Source organism: Nerophis ophidion, linkage group LG28 (assembly GCF_033978795.1).
Source record: "Nerophis ophidion isolate RoL-2023_Sa linkage group LG28, RoL_Noph_v1.0, whole genome shotgun sequence".
Lineage (NCBI taxonomy): Eukaryota > Metazoa > Chordata > Actinopteri > Syngnathiformes > Syngnathidae > Nerophis > Nerophis ophidion.
In genome coordinates this window covers 30,941,035-30,953,602 of record NC_084638.1, presented here as the reverse complement: position 1 = coordinate 30,953,602, position 12,568 = coordinate 30,941,035, and the positions used below count along the sequence as shown (strand labels likewise).

At 40.9% G+C, this 12,568-nt stretch overlaps 1 protein-coding gene across 1 annotated transcript in view; it reads right to left on the bottom strand.

The window, feature by feature from the left end:
• The window catches only part of LOC133545118 (organic cation/carnitine transporter 2-like), a 39,501-nt gene extending 29,277 nt beyond the window's left edge, over positions 1-10,224 (bottom strand). The window contains exons 1-2 of the mRNA XM_061890472.1: positions 8,049-10,224; positions 2,373-2,476 (exon numbers count right to left, since the gene is read on the bottom strand). Of these exons, the coding sequence (XP_061746456.1) occupies positions 2,373-2,476; positions 8,049-8,456 (512 nt within the window). The 5' untranslated portion in view covers positions 8,457-10,224. The remainder of the gene's footprint in view (positions 1-2,372; positions 2,477-8,048) is intronic.
• Between the last annotated feature and the right edge of the window lie 2,344 nt (positions 10,225-12,568).

The window sequence follows — 12,568 nt, the reverse complement described above, 5'->3', positions numbered from 1 at the left end:
GTAGCTCACATGGTTATGCTAGTGTTGCTAACATAGCATGATGTTAAAATGTAATGTTGGCATGTAGCTCATATAGCTATTGTAGTATGGCTAACCTAGCATGATGATAAAATGCAATGTTAGCATGTAGCTCATATAGCTATGCTGGTATTGCTAACATAGCATAATGCTAATATGTAATGGTAGCATTTAGCTCTCAGCTCACAGCAGGCTCTGACATAGATATGCTAGTGTTGTTTACTTTGCATGGTGTTAAGATTAAATGTTAGCATGTAGCTCACATAGCTATGCAAGTGTTGCTAACCTAGCATAATGGTAAAATATAATGTTAGAATGTAGCTCACAAAGCTCTGCTAGAGTTGCTAATCTAGCATGATTGTAAAATGTAATGTTAGCTCATATAGCTTTGCTAGTGTTGCTAACCTAGCATGATGCCTAGATGTAATGGTAGCATTTAGCTCACAAAGCTCAGAGCAGGCTCTGACATAGATATGCTATTGTTGCTAACCTAGCACAATGTTAAAATATATTGTTGCCATGTAGCTCACATAGCAATGCTGGTGTTGCTAACTTAGCATGATGTTAAAATGTAATGTTAGCATGTAGCACACATAGCTATGCTAAAGTTGCTAACCTAGCAGCGTGTTAAAATGTAGTGTTAGCATGTTTTTTACATTGCTTATCTAACATGATCGGAAAATGTAATGTTAGCATGTAGCATGTAGATGTTAAATTGTTTGCATGTAGCTCATATAGCTATGGTAAAATTGGTCATATAGCTATGCTTTTGTTGCTAACCTAGCATGATGCTAAAATGTAATGGTAGTGTTTAACTCGCATAGTTCAGAGCAGGCTCTGACATCGATATGCTAGTGTTGCTAAACTTGCATGATGTTAAAATGTAATGTTAGCTTGTAACTCATATAGGTATGCTAATGTTGCTAACCTAGCATGATGGTAAAATACAATGTTGGCATGTATCTCACATAGCTATGCGAGTGTTGGTAACCTAGGATGATGTTAAAATGTAATGTTAGAATGTAGCCCCCTTACCTATGGTAGAGTTGCTAACATAGCAACATGTTAAAATTGTACGTTAGCATGTAACTTACATAGCTGTGCTAGTGTTACTAATCTGGCTTGATGGTAAAATGTAATGTTAGCTTGTAACTCATATAGGTATGCTAATGTTGCTAACCTAGCATGATGGTAAAATACAATGTTGGCATGTATCTCACATAGCTATGCGAGTGTTGGTAACCTAGGATGATGTTAAAATGTAATGTTAGAATGTAGCCCCCTTACCTATGGTAGAGTTGCTAACATAGCAACATGTTAAAATTGTACGTTAGCATGTAGCTTACATAGCTGTGCTAGTGTTACTAATCTGGCTTGATGGTAAAATGTAATGTTAGCTTGTAACTCATATAGGTATGCTAATGTTGCTAACCTAGCATGATGGTAAAATACAATGTTGGCATGTATCTCACATAGCTATGCGAGTGTTGGTAACCTAGGATGATGTTAAAATGTAATGTTAGAATGTAGCCCCCTTACCTATGGTAGAGTTGCTAACATAGCAACATGTTAAAATTGTACGTTAGCATGTAGCTTACATAGCTGTGCTAGTGTTACTAATCTGGCTTGATGGTAAAATGTAATGTTAGCTTGTAACTCATATAGGTATGCTAATGTTGCTAACCTAGCATGATGGTAAAATACAATGTTGGCATGTATCTCACATAGCTATGCGAGTGTTGGTAACCTAGGATGATGTTAAAATGTAATGTTAGAATGTAGCCCCCTTACCTATGGTAGAGTTGCAATCATAGCAACATGTTAAAATTGTATGTTAGCATGTAGCTTACATAGCTATGCTATTGTTGCTAACCGAGCATGATGCTAAAATTTAATGGTCGCCTTTAGCTCACATAGCTCTGAGCAGGCTCCAACGTGTGTGTGTGTGTGTGTGTGTGTGTGTGTGTGTGTGTGTGTGTGTGTGTGTGTGTGTGTGTGTGTGTGTAAACAAATAGACCCAACACTGTCAGTGTTACAGACCCTGTAAGGGTCAATTTACAGCGCCTTAGACTGTAAAAGAGTATTCAATCAAACAGTGGACAGTGCAGGGAGGACATCAGTCTTAAGGTATAAATCGACGTTAAAACAAACCACATCGATATTAAAAAAGGCCGACATTTTTACGATCACGTCATGAAACTAAAGTCTCACTCTTGTCGTTTTCTGAAACTTGTTAGCCTTGTACCTGTCTGTCCCACTCCTCAATGTTCCGTTTTATGTGATATGACGGCTGGCTTTCTACCTTATTTATTGTTAGAAATAACATTTTTAGCGCATTTTGACCATGAACGCACCTGTCTGACATCTGGCCTGAGATGAAGGCTCCAAGGAGCACGCCGCAGTAATGGATGGAGGAGGACAGGGGTATTTTGTGCGAGTCCTCGCACACCAGGTCCCACTAAACAAGGGGCACAAGTCCTCGTTAGGAACGAGTCACATTGTACATACAAACACACATATACTAACACAACACACACCGTTACTCATACATACAAACGTCCATACATTGGTACCTACGCTCCCACATACATACACAAATACATTACATATCTACATACTCCAAGTCCGTCCATCCACGCGCACATTCACGGTACGAACATACATATACTGTACATATACATTTACTGTACAAACATTCATATACACATTGTGTTCATACACTCATGCACATAATCATGTTTCATCAAACATATATCAATGCTGTTGCCCTAGGGTAAACTGGGTAACACAAGGCATGTTGACAGAGCTTAAACCCATCCATCATCCATCCATCCATCCATCATCTTCCGCTTATCCGAGGTCGGGTCGCGGGGGCAACAGCCTAAGCAGGGAAACCCAGACTTCCCTCTCCCCAGCCACTTCGTCTAGCTCTTCCCGGGGGATCCCGAGGCGTTCCCAGGCCAGCCGGGAGACATAGTCTTCCCAACGTGTCCTGGGTCTTCCCCGTGGACGTGCCCTAAACACCTCCCTAGGGAGGCGTTCGGGTGGCATCCTGACCAGATGCCCGAACCACCTCATCTGGCTCCTCTCGATGTGGAGGAGCAGCGGCTTTACTTTGAGTTCCTCCCGGATGGCAGAGCTTCTCACCCTATCTCTAAGGGAGAGACCTGGAAACTCATTTCGGCCGCTTGTACCCGTGATCTTATCCTTTCGGTCATGACCCAAAGCTCATGACCATAGGTGAGGATGGGAACGTAGATCGACCGGTAAATTGAGAGCTTTGCCTTCCGGCTCAGCTCCTTCTTCACCACAACGGATCGGTACAACGTCCGCATTACTGAAGACACCGCACCGATCCGCCTGTCGATCTCACGATCCACTCTTCCCTCACTCGTGAACAAGAGCTTAAACCATTGTTACTATAACAATCTACAAGATTACAATAGGTTGCCTCTCTCTCTTCCCTTTCATCTTTCGGTATTCCTTCTTCTTCTTTCTTTTTTATTTATTTATTTTTTATTTATTTATTTTTTTTATTATCTTTCTAGCTATCATTATGTATACGTATCGTTGCATTTGAACAACTTTATTGTTGATAATAGAGGTAATCTATTGGTTTTGTTCATGATCAATAGCGCTTTTTCTATTGGTATTTGTATCGCTCCAGTTTTAGTGTAAAAATGCTCATTGTCATTACTATATTATTTATTTCACTAACTGCTTATTTGCTATCACTTTTACGATTATATTTGTACATATTATGTATGTGCTGGTGTTGTTCTATTGTTGTTATTGTTATTGTTGTTTTTGTCTCTCTGTCTAATCCCCCTCTTATCCCCACAATTTCCCCCTCTCTCTTCCTTTTTTTCTCTTTCTATCCCCTCCTGCTCCGGCCCGGCTGCACCAAATGATAATATAAATACATTTAATAAAGTCACATTCAAATAAGACAACAAGAGAAGTGTCTTACACTTCTCTTTTGTAAAGTAAATCTGAACAGCCGATATGGGCATTTACATCAACTATATGATTTGCCTGAGAAGCTGGACAGGACAAAAAAAAAAAAAAAAAAAGGAATGAGTCACAGGTTGAGAAACACACAGTAGAAGAAGAATACACAGCCAGCCTTTTGCAACATAGCGCCATCTGCAGGGTCCGTTCAGTCACTGCACCACTTTGCTCCAGTGCCACCAGACGAGCTCAAAGTTTCTCAAAAGATGTACCAATGTACAGCCAGTTTTTTCCTTAAAGGGGAACATTATCAGCAGACCTATGTAAGTGTCAATATATACCTTGATGGTGCAGAAAAAAGACCATGTATTTTTGACCGATTTCCGAACTCTAAATGGGTGAATTTTGGCAAATTAAACGCCTTTCCGTTTATCGGTCTTTTGACGTCACCGAGGTAACACACCCGCCATTTTCACATTACAAACACCGGGTCTCAGCTCTGTTATTTTCCGTTTTTTCGACTACTTTTTGGAACCTTGGAGACATGCCTCGTCGGTGTGTTGTCGGAGGGTGTAACAACACTAACAGGGAGGGATTCAAGTTGCACCACTGGCAAGAAATCTGCCGCCAGACCCCCATCAAATTTGCCAGAGTGTCCGCACATTTTACCGGCGATGCTAAGACAGACATGGCACAGAGATGTATGGATAACCTGCAGATGCATTTGCAACGATTACGTCAACGAAATCACAAAGGTGAGTTTTGTTGATGTTGTTGACTTATGTGCTAATCAGACATATTTGGTCATGGCATGACTGCTAGCTAATTGATGCTAACATGCTATGCTAATCGATGCTAACATGCTATTTACGCTAGCTGTATGTATATTTGAAACGAGATACCCACATTTAATGCCAAACAAACACTTACCAATCGACGGATTTAAGTTGCTCCAGTGTCACAAGATGCGAAAGTCCTGATCGTTTGGTCCGCACATTTTACTGGCGATGCTAATAAGGCAGCCATGCTATGGGCCACTTCATTAGGTACACCCATGCTATGGCCGAATAGCGTCAATAGCTATTCGCTCAATAGCTTCAATTTCTTCTTCAATTTCGGTTTCGCTGGTACCAATCGGGCCACGGCCCGGTGGTTGGGTACCACTGGCTTACGGCACTGAAATCCGAGGCTGAATCCGAGCTACTATGCTATACCTTTCTGTGTTATCCGCCATGTTTGTTTTTGGTGGCTTCACGCAGTGACGTCACAGGACAATAGACGGGTGGATACAGCGATGGTGTAAATCAGGCACTTTGAAGCCGTTTTTTGGGATATTGCGTGATGGGTAAAATTTTGAGAAAAACTTTGAAAAATAAAATAAGCCACTGGGAACTGATTTTTATTGGTTTTAACCCTTCAGAAATTGTGATAATGTTCCCCTTTAAGATCTGCTGTGTAGTTTTTAAAGTAGTGACAAATCTCTGGTTACTAGTTAGTCAGGAATCTTGCATGTGACTGTGTGCTCAAACCACCACCAGGTGGCATCCGTGAGCAGATAATTCTGAACCATCTCTTTCGGTTTCTTTTGACGAATAGTTTTTTTTTTACATTCAAGTTGTTGTTTTTTTAACAGTAACAACTGGCAGGTCAGTTTAAAAAATCTTACTGTAAAATGTACGATTATTGATTTTTAGAGCATATTACTGTAAATGGAAAACGGTTACACATTTTTTTAAAAAGTAAAAAAATTACTGTGAAATTTACTGTTTTATTTTTTTACGTAAATAAAAAAAAAATGTTTTTTTATGGTAAAATTCGAGCAACTGAGCTGTCTGGTTTTTGTAGAACCGTACATTTTACGGTGTATTACTGTACTCAGTGGCCTAGTGGCTAGTGTCCGCCCTGAAAATGGTAGGTTGTGAGTTCAAACCCCAGCCGAGTCATACCGAAGACTATAAAAATGGGACTTTTTTGAGTGCTTGGCACTCAGCATCAAAGGTTCGAATTGGGGGTTAAATCACCAAAAAATTATTCCCGGGCGCAGCCACCGCTGCTGCCCACTGCTCCCCTCCCAGGGGGTGATCAAGGGTGATTGGTCAAATGCAGAGAATAATTTCGCCACACCTGGTGTGTGTATGATAATCATTGGTACTTTAACTCAACTTAAATGGCAAAACGGTACAGCAATTCAGTCTAAAATGTTTTACTGTAAAATCTATAGTGTTTTTTACAGAATATACTGTAAATGGAAAAACATTAGCACATTTTTCAATTGCCAGAATTTTACTGTAAGATTAACTTTTTAAAATTTTTTGGGGTGAATAGAATTTTTTTTTTTTAATGCTGCAATTTTACCGTTAAAAAAATCGCCAGTTTTTACCGAAAATACAGCAAATTGTAGATTTTAAGGTGTGTTACTGTAAATGGTGAAACGGAAATGGCAGGTCTGTTACCAGAATTTTACTGTAAAATGTAATGTTTTGTTTTGTTTTTTCTGAAAAGAGAAAAAAACTATTTTTAATGTAAAATTCTTGCAACTGGGCTGCCAGTTCTTTTACCATTAAAAACAACAACCGTACATTTTACGGTGTATCACTGGAAATGGCAAAACGGTATGTCATTTCAGTCTGAAAGATTTTACAGTAAAATGTACTATGTTTTTTTACAGCACATTAGAATAAAATAGAAAAACAGTTCTACATTTTTTTACAGTAAAAAAATTACTGCAAAATGTATGTGGTTTCTTTTACGTAAATTGAAAAATGCTTTTTTATGGTAAAATTCTAGCAACTGAGCTGTTAGGTTTTTGTTTTTAATACAAAAACAAAAAACATACATTTTAAAGTGCATTACTGTAAATGGCAAAACGGCATGGCAATTCAGTCTCAAAAAATTGAATGTAAAATTTACAGTGATTTTTTACAAGATATACTGTAAATGGAAAAACATTAGCACATTTTTCAATTGCCAGAATTGTACTCTAAAATTAATTTTTTTCTATTTTTTATGTGAATAGAAAAAGTTTTTTTTAATGCCGCAATTTTACCGTTAAAAAAATCGCCAGTCTTTACCGAAAATACAACAAATTGTAGATTTTAAGGTGTGTTACTGTAAATGGTGAAACGGAAATGGCAGCTCTGTTACCAGAATTTTACTGTAAAATGTAATGTTTTGTTTAGTTTTTTATGAAAACGGAAAAAAACTATTTTTAATGTAAAATTCTGGCAACTGGGCTGCCAGTTCTTTTACCATTAAAAACAACAACCGTACATTTTACGGTGTATCACCGGAAATGGCAAAACGGTATGGCAATTCAGTCTGAAACATTTTACAGTAAAATGTACTATATTTTTTACAGCACATTACTGTAAATAGCAAAACAGTTCCACATTTTTTACAGTAAAAAAAATTCTGTAAAATGTATCTGGTTTCTTTTACGTAAATTGAAAAATGCTTTTTTATGGTAAAATTCTAGCAACTGAGCTATCAGGTTTTTGTTTTTAATACAAAAACAAAAAACATACATTATAAGGTGCATTACTGTAAATGGTAAAACGGCATGGCAATTCAGTCTCAAAATATTTAATGTAAAATTTACAGTGTTTTTTCAAGATATACTATAAATGGAAAAACATTAGCACATTTTTCAATTGCCAGAATTTTACTCTGAAATTACCTTTTTTTAATTTTTTATGTGAATAGAAAAAGTTTTTTTTAATGCAGCAATTTTACCGTTAAAAAAATCACCAGTCTTTACCGAAAATACAACAAATTGTAGATTTTAAGGTGTGTTACTGTAAATGGTGAAACGGAAGTGGCAGCTCTGTTACCAGAATTTTACTGTAAAATTTATTTTAATTTGTTTTTATGTGAATAGAAAATGTTTTTTTAATAACGGAATTTTACCATTAAAAAGCGCCAGTCTTTACCTAAAAAATAACAAATTGTAGATTTTGAGGTGTGTTACTGTAAATGTACACAACTGTAATGAGAAGTCATTCCTTTGATGTCAGGGAAATTGTTCTTAAAGATGGATCTTAGATTAGTTTCAAGACCCCGACCAAAGATCTCTGGCTCACCTCGGTGACTATTGTCGACTCGTAAATGTCTTTGCTGTACGTCCACCCGTCTCGACAGCCCTCCAAAGGTATCTCCGCCACATCGACCCCCACATGTGGGACGATGGCATTTTCCGAGTAGTTCTTGACCATCGCCAGGTTGAGTCTGAAGCAAGAGCTGGGCTTCTCGGCGCCGTCCACCGTCTCCATGGGGATGGTCACGTTCCTCCACGCCTCGCTCAGGTTTGCGCTTTCGGGGATGTAGCACTGGTGAGGCGGCGTGTCGCTCACAAATACGATATAGATGCCAGTGAAGCCATTGGGAAAGATGCTTATGGCCAGCGCGAGGAAAACCCTACGCTGAAACGCGCCCCAGGGACCCAGAAATGATGTGATGCTATCATAGTCTCTGACTTTCAGGTCGCCCATTTTTTAAAACATTGGTCTGTTTCTGAGTTACTGTCTGCGCAGGTATGAGCAACTAAAGATCACACACCTGAGGTCAAAGATTATATTGCTGCGTCATCAGTCTCGTTACACAGTTACAGCCTCGTCTGCACTTGTTACCCTGTAAGACAACACAGTCCTCGGGGAATTGGCCTTGAATAATTTGTGCAATGTATGTCAATCATTAACTTGATGCCGTAAAGTATAATAAATCTACTTTTAGAACATCGGTTCTTCTTTTTAAGTTTTTTCTAAAATTCAGAGCAATATTTAAAGGCCTACTGAAAGCCACTACTAGCGACCAAGCAGTCTGATAGTTTATATATCAATGATGAAACATCAACATTGCAACACATGCCAGTACGGCCGGTTTAGTTTACTAAATTGCAATTTTAAAGTTCCCTCTTCGAAACGTGTAATGATGACGTGTACGCAAGACGTCACGGGTTTTTAGGACACACACACAGCTAAAAGTCGTCTGCTTTAACCGCATATTTACACAGTATTTTGGACATCTGTGTTGCTGAATCTTTTGCAATTTGTTCAATTAATATTGGAGAAGTCAAAGTAGAAAGATGGAATTGGGAAGCTTTAGCCTTTAGCCACACAAAACACACCTTGTTTAAAATTCCTGGAGGTGAAACTTTCCTATGGATCAGAGCGCGGTCAAGCGAACATGGATCCCGACTACATGTCAACCAGCAGGTGTCGGTGAGAAAATTGTGGTTAAAAAGTCGCTTCTTACCGGAGAAAAGCTGAGCTTGTGCCGTCCATAGCTGCCGTCGACTCCCCTGAGACATTGGCGTCAAGACACCCGTGGACACACCCTTCCGACTATCAGGTACTATTTAACTCACTAAAACACTAGCAACACAATAGAAAGATAAGGGATTTCCCAGAATTATCCTAGTAAATGTGTCTAAAAACATCGGAATCCGTCCCAATGCAATCGCGTTTTTTTTGTTGTTTTTTTTCTAGTCCGTCGCTATCAATATCCTCAAACACAAATCTTTCATCCTCGCTCAAATTAATGGGGAAGTCGTCGCTTTCTCACTTTTTGTTGGAGGCTTCCATTAAAAACAATGTGAGGATGTGAGGAGCCATCAACATGTGTGACGTCATTGTCTGCGACTTCCAGTAGAGGCAGGGCTTTTCTCTTAGGACTGAAAGTTGCGAAATGTTATCGTGGATGTTCTCTACTAAATCCTTTCAGCAAAAATATGGCAATATCGGGAAATGATCAAGTATGACACACAGAATGGACCTGCTATCCCCAATTAAATAAGAAAATCTCATTTCAGTAGGCCTTTAAAGGCCTACTGAAAGCCACTACTACCGGCCACACAGTCTGATAGTTTATATATCAATGATGAAATATTAACATTGCAACACATGCCAATACGGCCTTTTTCCATCCATCCATCCATCCATCATCTTCCGCTTATCCGAGGTCGGGTCGCGGGGGCAACAGCCTAAGCAGGGAAACCCAGACTTCCCTCTCCCCAGCCACTTCGTCTAGCTCTTCCCGGGGGATCCCGAGGCGTTCCCAGGCCAGCCGGGAGACATAGTCTTCCCAACGTGTCCTGGGTCTTCCCCGTGGCCTCCTACCAGTTGGACGTGCCCTAAACACCTCCCTAGGGAGGCGTTCGGGTGGCATCCTGACCAGATGCCCGAACCACCTCATCTGGCTCCTCTCGATGTGGAGGAGCAGCGGCTTTACTTTGAGTTCCTCCCGGATGGCAGAGCTTCTCACCCTATCTCTAAGGGAGAGACCCGCCACACGGCGGAGGAAACTCATTTCGGCCGCTTGTACCCGTGATCTTATCCTTTCGGTCATGACCCAAAGCTCATGACCATAGGTGAGGATGGGAACGTAGATCGACCGGTAAATTGAGAGCTTTGCCTTCCGGCTCAGCTCCTTCTTCACCACAACGGATCGGTACAACGTCCGCATTACTGAAGACGCCGCACCGATCCGCCTGTCGATCTCACGATCCACTCTTCCCCCACTCGTGAACAAGACTCCTAGGTACTTGAACTCCTCCACTTGGGGCAGGGTCTCCTCCCCAACCCGGAGATGGTACTCCACCCTTTTCCGGGCGAGAACCATGGACTCGGACTTGGAGGTGCTGATTCTCATTCCGGTCGCTTCACACTCGGCTGCGAACCGATCCAGCGAGAGCTGAAGATCCCGGTCAGATGAAGCCATCAGGACTACATCATCTGCAAAAAGCAGAGACCTAATCCTGCGGTTACCAAACCGGAACCCCTCAAAGCCTTGACTGCGCCTAGAAATTCTGTCCATAAAAGTTATGAACAGAATCGGTGACAAAGGACAGCCTTGGCGGAGTCCAACCTTCACTGGAAACGTGTTCGACTTACTGCCGGCAATGCGGACCAAGCTCTGACACTGATCGTACAGGGAGCGGACCGCCACAATAAGACAGTCCGATACCCCATACTCTCTGAGCACTCCCCACAGGAGTTCCCGAGGGACACGGTCGAATGCCTTCTCCAAGTCCACAAAGCACATGTAGACTGGTTGGGCAAACTCCCATGCACCCTCAAGAACCCTGCCGAGAGTATAGAGCTGGTCCACAGTTCCACGACCAGGACGAAAACCACACTGTTCCTCCTGAATCCGAGGTTCGACTATCCGGCGAAGCCTCCTCTCCAGTACACCTGAATAAACCTTACCGGGAAGGCTGAGGAGTGTGATCCCACGATAGTTGGAACACATCCTCCGGTCCCCCTTCTTAAAGAGAGGAACCACCACCCCGGTCTGCCAATCCAGAGGTACCGCCCCCGATGTCGGCCTTTTTAGTTTACTAAATCACAATTTTAAATTTCCCGGGAGTTTCATCTTCGAAACGTCGTGTAATGATGACGTGTACGCAAGACGTCACAGGTTTTTAGGAAGTATGAGTTCTGCACACACACACACAGCTAAAAGTCGTCTGCTTTAACCGCATCATTACACAGTATTTTGGAGATCTCCTACTTTCCTCATCCACGAATCGTTCATCCTCGCTCAAATTAATGAAGAAGTTGTCGCTTTCTCCGTCCGAAACGCTCTTGCTGCTGGTGGCTATGATTATAAACAATGTGAGGATGTGAGGAGGATATGGAAGTAGCACATCGTCTGCTACTTCCAGTACAGGCAAGGCCTTTTTACTAGCGACCAAAAGTTGCGAACTTTATCGTCTATGTTCTCTACAAAATCCTTTCAGCAAAAATATGGCAATATCGCAAAATGATCAAGTAAGACACATGAAATGGACCTGCTATCCCCGTTTATATAAGAAAATCTCAATCTCATTTCAGTATGCTGCGGAAAAAGCCGCCACCGCCCTCTCATTTGCTGTAAGGCCCTAAAAAATTGACCAACATTTGCGGCAACAACATGCCGTGACCGCGCTTCACTTTTTACTTGTCAATGAACTAGGGATGTCATGGTCAACGGTATCATGATAATTTGCGATTGAATTCCGGACGGTAACCGCAAGCGCTTGATTTGACAACTTGGGATCGGACAGAGGTTTAAAGGTCTGTAATTGAAGATGTCAAGTAAAGCTGCCATTCTACGATGTCACAAACAACATTAACTCTTAGAATAGAATAGAATGGACTTTATTGTCATTATATTTGCTTATAACGAGATAAGACTCCAATTTAAGGTGCGGTAGTGGGAACAAATATGGGGTCAAATAAATAACAGAAGAGGTAGTAATAAAGGAAAAAACTAAACATTTCAATAAACAGACTACTAACCAATAAAAATAATAAGCAATCCTGTACAATATACAAAACACTATAGAAATACAAAATACTGTACAATATACAGACCAAGACAAGAGTACCGAAGTAATAAATAACAACCAGTGTCGGCCGTATTGCACTCGAAGGGTAGCATTGCACAATAGGGTAGGATATTGTATAGGGGTGAATTATTACTATCATAAGTTAGAGTTCAACATGGCGACAGCTCTGGGGAAAAAAGCTGTCTCTGAGCCTGTTTGTTCTGGCTCTGATGCACCTGTAGCGCCTGCCTGTTGGTAGCAGGTCGAACAGGTGGAAGCCAGGGTGTGTGCTGT